The sequence below is a fragment of the Pongo pygmaeus genome, chromosome 6 (assembly GCF_028885625.2).
Source record: "Pongo pygmaeus isolate AG05252 chromosome 6, NHGRI_mPonPyg2-v2.0_pri, whole genome shotgun sequence".
NCBI lineage: Eukaryota > Metazoa > Chordata > Mammalia > Primates > Hominidae > Pongo > Pongo pygmaeus.
In genome coordinates this window covers 20038200-20057067 of record NC_072379.2, presented here as the reverse complement: position 1 = coordinate 20057067, position 18868 = coordinate 20038200, and the positions used below count along the sequence as shown (strand labels likewise).

General features: G+C 47.2%; 1 protein-coding gene across 3 annotated transcripts in view; it reads left to right on the top strand.

Moving 5' to 3' along the window:
• The window catches only part of CALN1 (calneuron 1), a 668056-nt gene that overhangs the window by 26860 nt on the left and 622328 nt on the right, over positions 1-18868 (top strand). Inside the window, exon 1 of one of the 3 annotated variants that reach the window (XM_054495062.1) lies at positions 9224-9507. The exons of 1 other annotated variant lie outside the window; for it this stretch is intronic. In XM_054495062.1, the coding sequence (XP_054351037.1) occupies positions 9332-9507 (176 nt within the window). In that variant the 5' untranslated portion in view covers positions 9224-9331. Of the gene's footprint in view, positions 1-9223; positions 9508-18868 lie in introns of those variants that run through there. One more of the 3 variants, XM_054495061.2, reaches the window with a different exon arrangement.

Sequence of the window (18868 nt, the reverse complement as noted above, 5' to 3'; positions counted from 1 at the left end):
TAATCTGAAATATGATGAATGTTATAAGAGAAAATAAAGACAAAATGACACCATGAGAGTTCATGTAAAAGATAAAGCCAAGAAGATAAGATGTTAAAAGCAGAAAGGTTGATGAAGAGAGAGAAAAACAATTCGGAAAAGGTGAGGATGTACGTTAAGGATGAAGAATAAGAATTATTCTTTTGGTTTTCCATTCCTGAGTTATTTCACTCATAGCTAAGCTATGAGGATAGAAAAACATACAGAGCGACCTAATGGACTGTGGGGACTCAGGGTAGGGAGAGGTTGGGAGTGGAGTGACGGATAAAAGACAACATCTTGGGTACAGTGCGTGACGGGTGCACTAAATCTCAAAAATCACTGCTAAAGAACTCATCCATATAACCAAAAACCACCTGTACCCTAAAAACTATTGAAATAAATTACCATTTTTTTAAAAAAAGGAATCTGATCTCAGGAAAGTTCCCAGACAATGCTCACTCTGAAAACGCACTGGGCGCAAAGGAAAGTGCAGTAAGAACCTGTGCGGGTTTCTAGACCCAGAACTCCCTGGAAATTGGGAAATTTGGGTATTTACCCAAAAGGAAAGAAGTTATTATATGAAAAAGACCCTTGCAGATGCATGTTTAAGATGCATCCAGGCCAGGCGTGGTGGCTCACGCCTGTAATCCCAGCACTTTGGGAGGCCGAGGCGGGTGGATCACGAGGTCAGGAGATTGAGACCATCCTGACTAACACAGTGAAACCCTGTCTCTATGAAAAATACAAAAAATTAGCTGGCGTAGTGGCGGACGCCTGTAGTCCCAGCTACTCGGGAGGCTGAGGGAGGAGAATGGCGTGAACCCAGGAGGCGGAGCTTGCAGTGAGCTGATATCTCACCACTGCATTCCAGCCTGGGCGACAGAGCAAGGCTCCGTCTCAAAAAAAAAAAAAAAAAAAAAAGATGCATCCAGATCAGCCTGGAGCAGGCCTGGTAAACCTGTCTTCTGCAGAGGCACTGTTGCCTTTGGGGGAATTTTTTAAAAAGGTGATTTCTTGTGACCTGAACCAGGTGCCCAGGTGAATGCCAGCTCCTCTCCCTCTCTGTGTAGCCCTGCTTCCCTCCTTAAGGGGAGCCCTGGATTCAGATTTCACTCTGAAGTGAGTGAAGCCTCCCAGCCAGCATCTACTCAGCAAAATCTGCACCTGTTTGGGGTTGCAAGAGGAAGCGTTGCCTGTGGGGTTTAGAGCCAGGTCATGTAGTTATTTCATGCTGGGCTCCAGCCAAGGCAGGATGGACCACTTTAGATCGTGCCTCAATCTTATGAGTCTGGCTACCTCTGTCCTTCTTTTCCCAAGTTTCTTTCTAGTCATGTCTTCATACAACCCAAGGGTGAGTGTTAGGGTGGGAGTTAGGATTAGGGTTAAAGTGAGCATCTAACTTGCCCCTTCGTGGGCAGGAACTGAAGTGGCTCATTTCACTCAGCCTGCAGACTGTGGACGGCTAAGTGTTAACGGCTCCATGAAGGGTCAGGGTGACAGTCTTCTGCACCTGTTCATTTTGACACCCGAGTTCTTGTTCAGTGTCCAGGAAGAATCAGGTCACATGAACTGTGTGAAGGGTGATGAATGCAGAAGACTTTATTGAACAGTGGAAGTGGCTTTTGGTAGAGAGGGAGCTGGAAAGGGGATGGTGTGGGGAGATGGTGATCTTTTCCCTGAAGCTCAGCCATGTCTGGCTGGGCTCCCCTCCAAAACCACACATCTGAAGTTAGCTGCATGTACCTGTAGTCTCCAACGCTCAGTTGTTGCTTCTTTGCTCACTGCTCAGCCACTTGTATCCTTGCTGGTCAGCAACTTGTGTTGCTCTTTTCTCTTTTTATGAGCACAGGATAGGGGTGTGGCAGGCCAATAAGGCAATCATTTGGGCAGAAAAATTGGGCCTGCTGTTTCCACTTAGGGCCAAGGCTCCAGGCTTGAGGGTGGGGTTTAGCCAGGAGCCCAGCCATTCTACATCAGGATGACTCTAAGGCCAACTGGGAGAAGTGGGGTTTCTGGGACACCCATATTCATGCAGTCAGAGCCAAGAAGGGCAAATCAATGCCTCCCAAACCCAGCCTTAGGGGATTACCTGAGCCAATCCACGCATGAATCCTGAGGAAAATACGGCAGCCAAATGCCCTGCCCCAAGATTCCATGGGTTATCAAAGAAGGAAGACCTGAGGAATCTTCCTTCCCAAAGAAGGACTAGGGAGTGACTCTGCCAGTGGATATGAGGTTCCTTCTGGGAATGATGAAAATGGTCTAAAATGGATTGTGGTGATCACAATTATCATGTGCAACACGGAATTTTGGAGCAGTAGGGTGAGAACTGTGATGCTTTGAGCAGCAGCAGGGCATTGTCAGCATGGCATTCGTGTGTTGTCCAGCTCAACTTTGCACCCACTGGGATGGGCATCCATCTTCTTGGCTGCTTGGTGTTTCTGGGAATCTACTTCTAGGCTTTTCAATGGGTAGAGGTCTGCCAAACCAAAAAACAAAGTGATTACTTGGAGTCTTGCTTTGTCACCCAGGCTGGAGTGCAGTGGCATGATCATAGTTCACTGCAGCCTCAACCTCCTGGGCTCAAGCAATCCTCCCGCCACAGTGTCCCAAGTAGCTGGGATAACAGGCGTGCACTACCATGCCTGGCTAATTTTTAAAAAGATTTTTTGGTAGAGACAGGGTCTCGCCATGTTGCTTAGGCTGGCCTCAAACTCTTGGCCTCAGGCAATCCTCCCACCTTGCCCTCTCAAGGGCTGGGGTTATAGGTGTAAGCCACATCACCCAGTGACATAAGAGCTTGAACTACAGGGAGACCCATCCAGATGGGGCTGAGCAAAAGACTAAGAATCTCTGTGGAAAGCTCTGGTAAACTCCAGGAGCCCTGTGTGAGCCAGAGGGGAAGCTACAGAGGACGGCTGTCCAGAAGTGGTGAATATATGGCTGAGGTACTGGGGATACTGTGGTAAATCTGGGGACTACTGTCTTCCAGAGCCCTGGAGGGTGCAGTGCAACAGTCATCCTGGGCACAGCCCCTTCCCAAACTCAAAGGAAAATAAATTGTTCTACCAAAAAGACACCTGCACTTGTATGTTCATTGCAGCATTATTCACAAGAGCAAAGACATGGAATCAACGTAGGTGCCCATCAGTGGCGGATTGGATAAAGAAAATTGGTCCATATACACCATGGAATACTACACAGTCATGAAAAAGAATGAGATCATGTCCTTTGCAACAACATAGATGCAGCTGGGGGCCATTATCCTAAGCAGATTAATGCAGGAACAGAAAACCAAATACTGCATGTTCTCACTTATAAGTGGGAGAGAAACATTGGGTACATGTGGACATCAAGATGGGAAGAACAGACACTGGGGGCTACTAGAGAGGGAAGAGAGGGAGGGGGGCAAAGGTTGAAACACTACCTATTGGGTACTATGCTTGATACCTGGGTGATGGGAATGTTTTTACCCCAAACCTCAGCATCACACAATATATCCATTTAACCAACTGGCACATGTACCTTCTGAATCTAAATTAAAGTTGGACATTTTAAAACCCTTAAAAGAAGCAAACAAAAAGAGGAACAGGGAAAAACAGCTCAGCAGAGGGAGGAGCTCCAAATGAAACTTAGAGACTCAGTGATTCCCTGCGTGGGGCTCAAAACACAAGGTCCCTGTGATCATGTTTAAGGCCAGGGTGTCCCAGGGTAGCACGGCACCGATTACCTCGAACCCACTGATGAGGCTCCCACAACCATGACTAATGAACATGAAGAGCTAATGGACTCCTCTTCTTTCTCAAAACCTCTGCCAACTCTGCTGCCAAGAATTATAAGCATTTAGAAAATAATTATAATCTGGACAAATCAGTTTCAGTCTATTGGATTGAACATAATCATATTAAAATATAATGAATACATTCAAACACACAATGCATGATTAAATAGTCACTTAGGAACCAGTGCTGGTAAAGCATGCTGGCTGGTAACCAAGAACTATGTGGCAAGAGCCCACGGTAGTGGGGACGGAAGTAGAAAGCCACCCCAGGCTTGCAAGTGATTTCTTCGTCACCTTTGGTTTAGGTTCTAATTTACTTCCTCCTTCCCTAGCTCAGGCAAAGCCACACAAACTGGTTGTGGTTCCTGCAACCTGATTTTGTTGGCTGGTGCTTAATCTTTTTGTCATTTGGGATGGAAAGGCGGAGTGGGGGAGGCAGGATGTTTCTGGCAGGCTGATGGCCAGAGACCGCAACGTTCTGAGCAGTCAGGGGTCTGCCCAAGGTCTCTGCCAATCCCATTGCATGGGGCATCTCACTCATGTCCTCCCTTGGGAGGCGAGGGCACCAAACAGCAGTGGTGCTTCTCAAACCCTTGTTGTCTTATTATCCTTGGCCTCCAGATCACGGCTGGGACCGCCCTCCGACTGTACTCATTGAGTAAATCTCCAGGTTTCTGGGCCTGGATGAAGACTCAGGCTCTATGGGAGTCCTGGGGAAGCTGAGCCTCCATCTGGCAGCTGACCTGGAGACCTGAAGCGTGCCTTGGCGAAGCACGCCTTTCCCCACTGACTTGCCCTGGACCAAAGACTTGGTCTCAGCTCTCTGTGGCCTCTTTGTGCACTGCACTTCTCTGCCTCCTGGCCTAGCCCAGCCCAGCCCAGCCCAGCCCAGCCCAGCCCAACTCTCGGCTGATAGATGCTGACATTAATGCAGGAGAGGTGGGTCCCCAAATTGGGATGAAGCCTGGGAAGGTTCTTTTTGTTATTTGTTATTTTTTTTTGAGACGGAGTCTCACTTTGCCGCCCAGGCTGGAGTGCAGTGACGCGATCTCGGCTCACTGCAACCTCCGCCTCCCGGGTTCAAGTGATTCTCTTGCCTCAGTCTCTTGAGTAGCTGGGACTACAGGCACACACCACCATGCTCAGCTAAGTTTTGCATTTTTAGTAGAGACAGGATTTCACCATGTTGGCCAGGCTGGTCTGGAACTCCTGACCTCATGATCTGCCCGCCTCAGCCTCCCAAAGTGCTGGGATTACAGGCGTGAGCCACCGTGCCCAGCCGGGTTCCCGGCTTCACTCAGGAAACAATTTAAGGCTGAGCCAGTGGCAGAAGAAAACAGCTTTATTGAGGTAGCAGCATTACAGCTCTGTGACTACTCCTGCAGAGCAGGGCTACCCCATAGGCAATGTGTGGAGAGCAGCAGCTCAGGGGCAGTGCTGCAGTCATATTTATACCCACTTCTAATTGTGTGCAAATTAAGGAGCAGGCTATTCAGAAATTTTTAGAAGAGGGGTGGTAACTTCTGGGTGTTGCCATGGCAATGGTAAACTGTCATGGCACTGGTGGGCGTGTCTCACGGAGAGGTGCTTCCAGGGCCTCTTCCCTATTTTAGCCAGTCTTCAGTCTGGTCTGGAGTCAAGTCCTGCCTCCTACCTCAACATCACAAGTGGAGATTGGAAAATGTCAAGGGTAGGGCGAAGGGAATGGTACAAGCATTGGTGGTCAGCTTCAGAAGCAGACCCACAACCTCAAAAGAAATGGAGCCCAGGGCTGGGGCTGTTTGTTTTTGTGCTGCCTCTAGATGTGGGATCCTGATCCCTGGGAACAGATCAGACTCAGGCACCTGGGTGGGCACTGGCCAAAGGAAGCCCTAGGTGAAGGAGCCTGGTGGCACCTGCAGGTGGAGTCACCGTCCAGTAGTGCAGTTCTATGCCTCCCGCACCCCCTGTACCCTCATGGGCCTCTGCCCACTGCCTGGGACCCTGCTGTCTTAGTCACCACTCAGGCTTCCAGCATTTTCCCAGGAGGATCGACTAAACTGAGACTGTGAGTTGGTGGCTCACAGGCCCGGTTCAGCCCACAAACAGGTTTGTTGTTGTTTCTTCTTGTTTACTTTTGTGTTTGTTATGGTTTTCTCCCAAAGTGTTTTGAAACTTAGAAGTTGTTGCCAGCATTTAAAAAATCAGCTGATTTATTAACAATCTGGATTTCCAGCTCCTCTTTAAATCGTGACATCTGGCAATGCCAGGCCATACTCACTCATAGCAACAATGGATGGGTGATGAGTCGTGGCTACCGCTTTGCACAAAGGGAGCCACTTCCTTGTGGTCTTTGCCTCTTGGCATGACTGCTGGTCCCTGTAGGCATTTGAGCTGGCATGCCCTGTTTTATAAGAAGGAGAAAACACAGGTGCATCTGGAGTGGATGACACAATAGTATGAATTAGACCCTGGTGCTCCCACAGGGAGAAAGATCTAGGTACCTTGTAGTAGTCTGCTCAGGCTGCCATAACAAAATACCACAGACTGGCGGGTGGGGAGCTTAAACTACAGCTTAACAGCTGTTATTTTCTCACAGCTCTGGAGGCTGGAAGTCCAAAATCAAAGTGCCAGCATGGTCAGGTTCTAGGGAGGACTCCTTTCCTGGCTTGCAGACAGCTGCCTTCTTGCTGTGTCCTCACATGGCAGAGATAGAGATCCCTCTCTTCCTCTTCTTATAAAGCCACAGTCCAATTGGATTAGGGTCTCATCCTTAAAACCTCATTTAAAATGACCTCCCCAAACCCCTATCTTCAGATATAGTCACATTGGGGTTGAGGGCTTCAACCTAAGGATTTGGAGGAGGGACACAATTCACTCCATAGCATATCTGGAATTCAGGATGTATATTTGGGGGCTAGGAAGGGAAATTAAATGACCAGTGGAGTCTCGGGCCATCCAAGCATGTCACAAAAATGGAAAGAAACCATTGCCATGAAATGGATGAACTTGGCAACAGAGAGGGGTACAGAGCTCCTGTTCCCCTGTCTACAGATCCTGCTTCTCAGTCGTCCTGGGAGAAATATAGCTTATGGCAAATTCAGGACATCCTTTCTTCAAACATTTGCTTGAATTATCCAGACTGGGGGCCAACACTGGACTTCCAATCTCTGCGGTTCTTTGATGTCTCTGGGAAGTTCTGTGCTGCCGTGCTAGTGTTACGGTGGAGTGGGGAGTGAGTTCAGGGAGGCTGGTGTGAGGGTCTTGCCACCACCCATCCCAGGACCCCTGGTCTGGCATCAAGAAGGCCTCTGGCCTGCAAGAGAAGCTGTGTGACCTTGGGAAGCCACTCAGCCTCTCTGTCTCACTCTACCCCATTGTGAACCAGGGGTTGATTAGGTCAGTTTCTTTTGTAGGTCACTCTTCACGTTGGTAGATAATTTTAAGCCCTGGTTAAGGACACTGCTCTGTAGTAGGTGCACAGAATGAAGGATTTGGCCCCAGGACTCAAGGAGGCCCATGGGCCTCTGGCTCCACCATGGGTCTCTTGAGCTTCCCGCCAAACTCCAGGATCCTGGATCTTCCCACAGTCTGCCTCCAATGAGTGAATCCGCCTCATACCTCACTATTCCTGCTTGGCGAGGGTGATGGGAAGATATGGTATTAGTGGGTAATTAAGTTATTAGATGCCAAAGCTTAATTGCTCTCAGGAGTATTTTAATTGTAGCAGGGGACTCAAAAACAGAAAGCCTTGGAGAGAGCAGACATCATGGAAACTGAAGGGGGAGTATATGTGAGGGTGCGTGTGTGAGAGTGCGGTGTGTGCGTGTGCATGTAAGAGTGTGTTGTGCATGTATGTGTGTATACATGAGTGTGTGTGATGTGTGTGCATATTTGTGTGTGTATGTGCCATGCATGTGAATGCATAAGTGGGAATGTTTGCGAGTGTTGTGTGTGTGTATGTGTAGTGTGTGTATGTGTATGAGTGTGTGCATATGTGCTGTGCATGTGAGTGTGCATAAGTGTAAGTGTATATGTGTATGTGTAGTGTCAGCGTGAATGTATATGTGTATGAGTGTGTGTGCATAACTGTGAGTCTATATGCGTATGTGTAGTGAGTGTATATGTGTATGAGTGTGTGCATGTGTTAGTGTGTATGTGTGTGTATGAGTGTGTGTGGTGTGCATATGAGTGCATGCATGTATGACCTTGTGAGTGTGTGTGTGTTTATGAGTGTATCTGCGTGTGTGTGTTTGTGTCCTTATGTGAGCATGTGTGGTGTGAGTATGCACGTGTGTGTGTCCATGTGTGGCACGTGAGTCTATGTGAGTGTGTGTGTAAGAATGTGCATGTGTGGTGTGCATGTATGAGTGTGTATGTTTGTGGGTGTGTGTGGATGTGTGTGGATGAGCGTATGTAAATGTATGTGTGGATGTGAGTGTATGATAGTGTGTGTATGAATATGTGTGTGCGTACATGTGGTGTGTGTGCATGAGTGTGAGTGTGTGTGAGAGTGTGTGGTGTGTGAATGTATATGTGTGTATGTGTGGTGTGTGTGAGTGTATATGTGTGTATGAGTGTGTGAGTGGATGGGCACAAGTGTCAGTGTGTACGTATGAGTGTACGTGTAAGTGTGTAAGTGAGCATACGTGTAAGAGTGTATGTGTGCATGTGTCTAACAGAACCCGCCTCCGTGATCTCTGCCAGGGGGCCCATCAGTGCAAACCCCCCGGGTAAGCCCAGGTCTGAAGGTGGCCACCAGCCACTGGCCTACTCCAGGTGGGCTTAGCGTGAGCCAGCACAGCCGCCAGAGAACCTTCTCAGAGCTAGACCAGCTGCCCCAGGAGAAAGAGGGTGACCCTAAATATTATCCTACCAGGAAAGCCAGGCCTGGGCTGTGGCCTCCATGGTCTGGGTGCTTCTTTTTGGAGGTGGGAGATGGATTCTCCAGGGAGAGCTGGGCCACCAGATATTTCTCTGTCCTGTGGCTTGACTGCTTCTAGAAACTTCCTGGGCTGAAAGCAAGGGACTTTGACAAGGGCTTGATTTGGAATGTGGGGCATTTTTATTGTTCCAGTTTGTTTTTCCCAAAGCAGGTTCCCAGGGTGAGGGGACAAGGGCTGGGGCTGCTCCTCTAGCAGCTGCCCCTGGGTGTGAGAGGTGAAGCCAGCTGGGCTTCTGGGTCAGTGGGGACTTGGAGAACTTTTCTCTCTAGCTAGAGGATTGTAAATGCACCAATTGGTGCTCTGTGTCTAGCTAGAGGATTGTAAGTGCACCAGTCAGCATTCTGTAAAAATGGACCAATCAGCACTTTGTAGAATGGACCAATCAGCACTCTGTAAAATGGACCAATCAGCACTCTGTAAAATGGACCAATCAGCAGGACATGGGCAGGGCTGAATAAGAGAATAAAAGCTGGCCATCAGAGCCAGCTGGGGCAGCTCGCTGGGGTCCCGTTCCAGTGCGTGGGTGTTTTGTTGTTTCGTGCTTTTTATTAAAGCTTACTGCTGTTTACTCTTTGGGTCCGCGCAACTTTTAACACTCATAGCGATGGTCTGCGTCTTCGTTCTTGAAGTCAGCAAGACCGCAAACCTACCGGGAGGAACAGACAACTCCGGACGCGCCACCTTTAAGAGCTGTTTTAACACTCACCGCGAGGTCCACGGCTTTATTCTTAAAGTCAGCGAGACCAAGAACCCAGCAGAAGGAATAAATTCCGCACACAGGTGGGCACGGTGGGCTCAGCTGCATGCAGGTGACGGCTGGGTCCCAGCTGAGCCAGGTTGGGAGCCATCTGGGTACTTTCATAGTCTGGAGACAAGCTCCAGATTATGGTGGTCTAATCCATGATTTTTTCTTCATCGGTTTATGATTCCTCTCTAAAAGAGAGTTGCTTCATCAACTATTTGGTTATACTGTAATATAATCTGTATGGAAAAGGCAGGACAATTGTTTGGTTCTTTTCTTATTTATTACTTTAAAAGAGTAATTACTTTATGCCTTAGCAATTACATTCATGTCAATTTTCAGGATAATGAGTTATACCATATTTGGTGATAGGCTGTGTCTTCCTGTGGGTTTCTCTTCCATTTGGCATCATTGAGAACTTACCCACTTTTAGGCCTGACAAGACTTTTCGTATTTCCGCCCATGGAACTGATTACTTAGCCGGAAATGGTATTTTGAGACTACAATTTGAGTGCTCATTGCCTGAGTTATTACCTTGACGTCTTTTCAGTGACACAGCTGATACGTCCATATTTTTTAAAAGACAAATAAATTATGAGTTCACAGTGATATTTTTATTCAAACTAGATTTCAGAGTTTCTACTTAACCTTAAAATTGTTATATTTACAGCTCTTTAACATAGAAAATCTTGATTCCTAATGATGTTACATGAATCTCTTATGTATGATTTCTTTGTGGTTCTTTTTGTCCTGAGACTATGTCTCACTTGGAAAGCTCAGTCAAAATATTATGTTCGAAAGTGACTTGAAAAAAATGGATTTCTCTGTAGTTAAGCCATTAACTTGAAATACAGTTGTGTTTGCATGTTTCAGTTCATTTTCTATTTTAAGGAATTGCTTTGCTTTTTCTTTTTGATAGTGTTTTTTCAAATCTGTAAAACTTACTTGTTTGCTCTTATAAATAGGCTCTGCTCATACATTATCTTCTGTTTCTACACATCTTCTGTTAAGTTGTGTATGTTGGTCTTACTCTAATGCTTTACTAAATTCACTTATTATTTGTAATCGTTGTTTTCATGAATTCTTGGGATTTTGCAGACATACAATCATATCACCTTCAAATAACTTTATTTTTTTTCCCATCTTATGCCTCTAATTGTTTCTCTAATCATGTTGGTTAATGCCTACAGTACGGTGTTAATAGTAGCAGAGATAGTGAACATCCTTGTATTTTTTCTGATTTTAGCAATAAAGTTTCTAGTGCTTCCTGGAAAGTAAGAAGTAGGGTGCTGGCTCGTGAGCTGATACGGAGGTGTGTGTATTTATGTTCAGAAAATATATATAATTCCCTATTTTACTCTGATTTTCATTGTTAATTTAATTGTTGTGAGCCGTTCATAGGGTCTTGGTTTTCATTTTGAAGAACCAGGGTTTAGGGTGTTTTGCTTATGCGAATCTAAGCCAGGAGATGAAGGGACATTAGGGCTCCTGAGAAGTCTCATTTGCAGAAGAATTGTATGGAGGTGATTTGAAAAGCTAATTTCAGTTTTCAGATGTGGACTTAGAATTTTGGCTTTGCCTGTGTATATATTTTATTTCCATGATATCTAATTGGTTTTGGGCAGAGATAGGGAGAAAACAAGTTTGATTTTACATCACATAGAAGGATTTCGCTTTTGCATCTTTCAAGGAGTTCCATGGACATTTTCTACGTCCTAGATCGGCAGTTTTAGATTTCTTTTTTGTGCTTTTGAATACATCTTAGTAGTAAGATATTCAAAATGATGGCCAACAATCACCTTTGCAGAGTCAGTAAACGCAAGTGCAGTGATGAGACTTCATTGCTCATGAGCAGTTGAGCAGATTTGACAACCTATCTTACATATTTAAGAGCTCCAGGCTCTCATGTTCCAGCAAATGCAGGGCTTAGCTTTGGGGCAGGCTGGAGCTCACACACTGCCCGTCCTCTTTTTTGTCAGCAACTCTTAGCCCATTACACACCATATGGCATGACCCGCACAATGCAACATTTTGTCCAAAGATATCTTCAAAAAAGAATTATGTTCAGTTATAACAAAAATAAATTCTTCTTGTGGGTTAAATGTGGTGCATCTTTGCAGGGTTTTAAAGGAAAGGACCAAGGGGAAAACCATTATCAAGCATTACAGGGAAAAAATTATGATTATAATGTGGCCCTCAACAGTTGTAAAATCTAGCAGAGACCACAAGATGCAAAAGACTTTTAACTTGATGCCCAACGTGGTTAAAAGGAAGGGACGTTCCTTGGTGTTTCTTTGAACTGGGTCTTCGAGTAACAGCCTGGGAACCACTGTTCCATGGGGGCTCCCAGCGGCTAAATAAAATAATTTAACCTATGCTTATGAATTATTTATGCCCATAAACAATGCAGGCTCATCCCTCTCCATTCGCAAACATTAGATTTTCAGCTCAATCTTGCTCCCAGTGATTGGAATTTTAGACACTTCAAAAGGGATCAAATCCATGAAAGACTTCGGTGTGCTGAGTCTGCTTGTAACCCATGTACCAGATTGGTTGCTCAAGGCCACAGACGCCGAAATAATGAGGTTGGCGAGTCCACTCAGACTGTATCCATATGCTTCCTTCCTCAGAGGCTGGCACAGAGATCCATTTAAGAGTATACTCTGCGCCAGCCTCTGAGGAAGGGAGGTATATGGATACAGTCTGAGTGGACTGGCCAACCTCATCATTTCAGCTTCTGTGGCCTTCAGCAACCAATCTGGTGCATGGGTTACAAGCACAGAGATCCATTTAAGAGTATACTGGGCCGGGTGCAGTGGCTTCTGCCTGTAATCTCAGCACTTTGGGAGGCCGAGGCGGGTAGATCATGAGGTCAGGAGTTCGAGACCAGCCTGGCCAAGATGGTGAAACCCTGTCTCTACTAAAAATGCAAAAATTAGCCAGGAGTGGTTGTGGGTGCCTGTAATCCCAGCTACTCGGGAGGCTGAGTCAGGATGATCTCTTGAACCCCGGGAGGCGGAAGTTGCAGTAAGCTGAGATCGTGCCACTGCAGTCTAGTCTGGGCCACAGAGCAAGACTCCGTTCCACCGCTGCCCCCCTGCCCCAAAAAAGTACACTTGGGGCCAGCTGTGGTGGCTCACACCTGCAATCCCAGCACTCTGGGAGGCTGAGGTGGGTAGATTATTTGAGCCCAGGAGTTTGAGACCAACCTGGGCAACATGGTGGAACTGCATCTCTACAAAAAATGCAAAAATTAGCCAGGAGTGATGGTGCCCGCCTGCCCGCCTGTAGTCCCAGCTACTGAGGGGGCTGGTGGTGGGAGGATCACTTGAGCCTGGGAGGTCGAGGCTGCAGGGAGCTATGATTGCGCCTCTGAACTCTAACCTGGGTGACAGAGTGCAACCCTGTCTCAAAAAAAACACAACAAAAGTAAAGATAATAATTGGTGGTCATTTGTATGTCTTTTCATGACCACCATGTAATCCTTGCATGTAACAAAGTTGCACTTGTATCCCATAAATTTATACAAAAAATTATTTATCCGTGATGACCAGGGCCTTGTTGGTTTTGTCACCAACATCACCAACATATTCCAGCTACACTCTCTGAGCTTCACGTCTCTAGAGAGTCTTTGTCTTTATTATCTCTGTGTGTGTGTTTAATTTTTTTCTGAGACCGAGTCTGTTGTCCAGGCTGGAGTGCAGTGGCATGATCTCGGCTTACTGCAACCTCCACCTCCCGGGTTCAAGTGATTCTGTCTCGTGCCTTACCCTCCTGAGTAGCTGGGACTTCCAGCGTGAGCCACCATGCACTACTAATTTTTTTTTTTTTTTTTTTAATAGAGATGGGGTTTCACCATGTTGGCCAGGCTGGGCTCAAACTCCTGACCTTGGGTGATCCACCCCCCTTGGCTTCCCAAAGTGCTGGGATTAGAAATGTGAGCCGCCATGCCAGGCCTACGGGTTGTTTTTAACGTCAATATGGAACCAAAGGGAACTAACATTGATTAAATGTGTGTTCAATACATGTTTATTGAACACTTAATTATTTTAAGGTTGCTCCTGCCTGCGCCTAAATGCCACACAGTGCACATCTGCATACCTAATGCCACACAAGGGGAGAATCAAAGTCTTCCTTCTTGGTTACCGTCAGGAACAAACTGATCCTTCAGACTGAAGGAGCAGGGACAGTCTTCCCCGGTTCCACGTGTTTGTGTCTGAGTTCCCAGCTTGACTCTGAGCTCCGTGAGGCTACATCTGTGGTGGATTCACTTCTACATGTCCCAGCTCCATCCGGTCCTGTGTCCAGTCCAGCGCCCATCTGAGCAGAGAAGGAGCTCAGTCACTATCTATTAGTGCAAAAAGAAAAAAATGGAGAATGATAGTGTGTTAATCTGTTACTGCACTGCTATAAAGAAATCCCTGAGACTGGGTAATTTACAAAGAAAAAGGGGTTTAATGGGCTCACGGTTCTGCAGGCTATACAGGAAGCATGGCTGGGGAGGCCTCAGGAAACTTACAATTATGGTGGAATGCCAAGGGGAAACAGGCATGTCTTCACATGGCCAGAGCAGGAGGAAAAGAGAGGAGAGAAGCACCACACACTTGCAAACAACCAGATCTCATGAGAACTCATCACAAGAACAGCATGAAAGTGGGAAAAATACACCCCCGTGATCCGGTCACCTGTTACCAGGCCCCACTTCCAACACTGGGGATTACATTGTGACATGAGATTTGGGTGGGGACACAAATCCAAACCATATCAGGTGGCTAGCATATGTAGCACCTGCTCTGTGCCTAACACTTTACGATAACTTTAAAAGGTAGGTGCTATTATCAGGTTCATTTTGCAGATCAGGAAACTGAAGCCCAGAGAGGTTAAGTCGCTTGCCCAAGGTCACACAGCCCCTAAGTGGCACAGCCAGGATTTGAACTGCATGGTCTAATTTGATTAGCGATGTTCTTAACAATATTACTCCATCATTCTGTGCATATTATGGGTTGGTAAAAGTCATGCAGGTGATAGAGTACTCAAAGGGTAGACCCAGGGCTACATCACTTTTTGGGTGGATAAGAGTGCCTCCTACTGGTCTGAGCCCTAAAAGAGTGACTGGCCAGTGTTCCAGGGACTTTTCTGTGCTAAAGAAAGTGGGTAGGTCACCTATTGGAATGAAAAGCCGACAAGGGGCCTGGCGCGGTGGCTCAGTCTGTAATCCCAGCACTTTGGGAGGCTGAGGCAGGCGGATCACTTGAGGTCAGAAGTTCAAGACCAGCCTGGCTAACATGGTGAAACCCGTCTCTACTAAAAATACAAAAACTAGACAGGTCTGGTGGTGTGCACCTGTAATCCCAGTTACTCGGGAGGCTGAGGCAGGAGAATGGCTTGAACCTGGGAGGCAGAGGCTGCAGTGAGCAGGGATCACGCCACTGCACTCCAGCCTGGGAGACAGAACAAGACTCCGTCTTAAAAAAAAAAAAAACTGACAAGGACCCTCATGTGGATCTAGGAATTAGCCCAAAGATCTAACTTCAAGACTGGGGCTCAAAAATCCAGCTCCTTCTGGTTGACCTTTCAGATGATGATTGTAAAGGCAATTAGCAAATGGACTTTAGAGGACAAATTCTGGAAATTAATCGCCCTTAAGAATCGCATGAGGAAATGAGGTAACCGGTTAATTTGGGGACAAGGAAGCACATTGGGAAATGCATCTTGGGTCCCAAGATACATAAGGCTGTGAGGATTCAGGAGGTGCCTGTGTTTTGGAGAAGCTTCCAGTTAAATTGGGGGAAGATGGAGGTCTGTCTTCTGTGCAGATGCCAACATGTGGTGCTTCATTAGTTGGCCAAGGGTGGTCAGTCTGGCTTGTGCAGGGCAGCTTGGCTTCCCCCGTTATGCCAGCAGACAGCTGTGACTGGGAGAGGGGAATTCTGGAGAGATGGCTTCTGGCTACGGGAGCCAGCTCCATTGTGGGTCCCCTGGCTTTGTGTTTCTCTGGCACATCGCGAGTGCCGCAGTGAGAGCACCAGAGGCCGGCTGAGCAGCAGGAGCGATTGTTCCTTACAGGGAGCTGCCACCTTCAGTGCCGTACGTCTGTTGAGCTGTGGGCAGGTTCCAAGTCATTGTGTATTGGGTTCAGAAGCCTGGCGACCATCAGCTTGGAACATCCTTGCAGAGAGCTCCCAGCAGTTCTCATCTGGGTGCCCTGCTCTGATGTCCACACTGCCTGGGGGGACCTGACGAGAAAGGACTCAACATATTCAGAAGTTTTTGCATATGGGGAGCTAATTACTGCTTTTTGAAATATGTATTTACCACCAATCACAACTTCCATGGTGCTAGGGACTGCCATGGCAACTAAAAGCATATCTGAAAATAACATGTCCTTTTTTTTTTTTTTTTGCGTTTCTACTGTAATGACACACTTGTTTCTCCTGTTTGACTTAACGAGCTAACTAGAGAAGTCTCCAAGAGTTTCGGCATGTGCCGCGTGTGTGGGGAAGTGGGCGTTGTAGTGTGTGTGAATATATGAGTCATACGCATGTGTAAGAGAGCGGCGTACGGGTGTGTGCTGCTGGGGACAGAGTGTGCAGCTGTGTGAAGTTGCGTGGGAGCCATGTGGGTGTGGGGGTGAGTGCTCCTGGGCATATGTCTCAGGAAACTGGCGTGTGAAGACAGGCATGTTTCCCCTTTGCCTTCTGCCATAATCGTTAAGTTTCCCGAGACTTCCCAAGCCATGCTAGATGGGTCTAAGATCATCCCTTGGCTATGAGTGTTATCAGGCTGGTCTGTGAGCACGCATCTGAAGACCAGTGCTGTTGTGTGTGTATGCATGTGTGTGTTTGAGGCCAAGTGCTGTTGCATGGATGTGTTGCACATGTGCTGTTTGGTGAGACGTGGCTTCTTGCTTTGAGACACTTAACTCTCTTTAAGGTGTCTTTGAGATCTCAGCCCTTGGGAAGTTCCAGCCCAATCACAGGACATAACACCCTTCCTGTCCTATCTCGTCATTCCTGTGGGATGGACGGCTTAACTCCATCCCACAACTGTTGGGGAACCAGAGACCTCAGAGGTCAGGGGCACCCAGACACCATCTGGTCCAGCTCTGAGCTAAGACCATGGGCGTTTCTGGTCCAGATGCAAATTACAAAGCATCCAGTTGGTTTATGTGTTTGTCCTTCATTCATTCACACCAGTGGCTGATGAGTTACTCACAGGGCTTTGGGCTGAGCCTGTTTCATTTGAGCTGAATGAGGCTAACTTTCAGTGGGTACTGTGTGTGCAGATTTACAGCAACAACCTACAACAGTAACGTCCACCATCCACATACAGCTCTTCAAGCCGCCTTCTTGCTTTGTACAGTCATTGTCTGAGCCTGATCTCCTAAGAGCTGACTTTGATAGGAGACCACTTCCCAGGCATGAGCATGCACCTCTCACCAGAATTGAGAGAGTAGAAAGAGGGCAGAGGGACTCTTCCCAGGATACAATGTTCAGGGGCCAAGTAGTGAGAAATGGAGACTCATCTGTGTGTTGCTGCGAGAAGCCATTGCCTGCTGCCGTGTGCAGACATTGTTATGGGCACAGCTTTCTCAGACGGGGCCCTGATCCATGGTGGCCGGGGCTTTGTTGGTTTCGTCACCAACGTCTTCCATTTACACTGTCTGAACTTCACATCTCAAGAGAGTCTTTGTCTTTATTACTGTTTGTTTTTAACTTCAATGGAGCCAAAGATAACTGACATTGATGAAATCTGTGTTCAATACATATTTATTGAGCACCAATTATTTTAAGATTGTCCCTGCCTGGGCCTACATGCCACACAGTGTGCATCTGAACTCTTCCCTGCCTGGGGATTTTCTCAACCCAATGTTAGAAGGAGGGGATGGAGATTGTGGACAAATGACAGTAGAAGTAGGCAGAGACGAGGGGTGCCTTAACCCAACCAAGGGAGAGGGCCAGGTCAAGGACAACTTTTCAGAAGAGGTGACACCTGAGCTGAGTTGTAAGGGACAAGTAGGTGGTAACTGGATATCAGAGAGATGTAGAAAGAGGATGTTGCCACTTGGTGACATCAAGTGGACCTAGAGATTCCATATGCGTGGGCTGCAAGTCTGCCCTGGAGCTGGTAATGGGATGCCATCTTGGATATGCTGTATGCTTTAAGGAAGTTAGGAATTGCCCTGGGATTGTGACAGCATGACTAAGTTTGGGAGGCTTGGCCAGAGTCCTTCACCGTTAGATGGTGATTTCCAGCTCAGTCTCCCATTTTGTTTCTGTGGTTTTCCTGATGTCAGCAGCAAGGAAACAAATGATGGTGGCAAGGTGTTTTGCTTCCTTGCAAGTTGCAATCACGTTGGCGGCTATAGCTCTCTCCACACTGCTCATACTCCAACAATGCCCGTGGGGGTACGAATGGAAAAATACCTGTAAATATTAAGGTTGGCTCCAAAAGCCCATTATTGGCTTGTTATGCAATACCCTCTGGTGACATTGAGGCCTTATTAATAACTAAACATCTGTCACAACTGTAATTATATTTCTTGTGCTAGGATTGTGTTTCTATCATTGTCCTGTGTAAACATGGAAGGGAGGGTGTGAATTATTTAGGTGGCCGGCTTTGAGAAAAATAATCGCCCAGCACTGTGCAGGCTGTAAGTTTCTGTCAACTCCTTTCAGAGTCTCAGTGCCTTCGCTGACGTTCCTTTGATGTGCTCCTAAATCTCTCTGAGAACATCGCCCTGGACCCCCGATGCGGCTGCCAGAGCAACCCGGAGAGGGGAAACCCGAGAATGAGAAAAAGGGGGACGGAGGAGCCCTCGGAGGGGGAGAGGAGCCGTCGAGGAGCCAGGCCCCCGACTTCCCCACCTGGCAAGTCTTCTTCCCCCAAACCCCAGGACCTAGATTGTTTGGCAGCCCTCAGGTAGGGGGTGGCGCGGGGTCCAGGAGGCTTTGCCGCTGCTGCGTGTCTAGGCTGGAGAGGAGAATCTATGAAATGGACACCTGGGAGAGCTGTCCCGGCTGGGTACAGAGATTCTATCCCCTTTCTTGAGCCTATTTGAGATGTGTGGATGGGATGAAGGGATGGGTTTGCAGACTGACTTTTGGGGAGGGACATGCTTGTTTTCAGGTGAACAATGACAAATACAACTTACAGAGTGTGGACTATGCACTAGCATAAAAATGGGAGCTTTGCATAGACAATTTCAATCAATTCTCAAATAATTTCATAAGGGTGTTGTTAATCTCGCTTCGACAGGAGGAAAGTAACACAAACATTAGGCAGCTTGACTGAGATCACAGCCAAAGGCAAACCTGGGATTCCTACCCAAGTCTCTCTGAATCTCACCCCATCCCCCCAAAAAATTGTTTCTAACCACTAGGCTACCCTGCCTCTCTC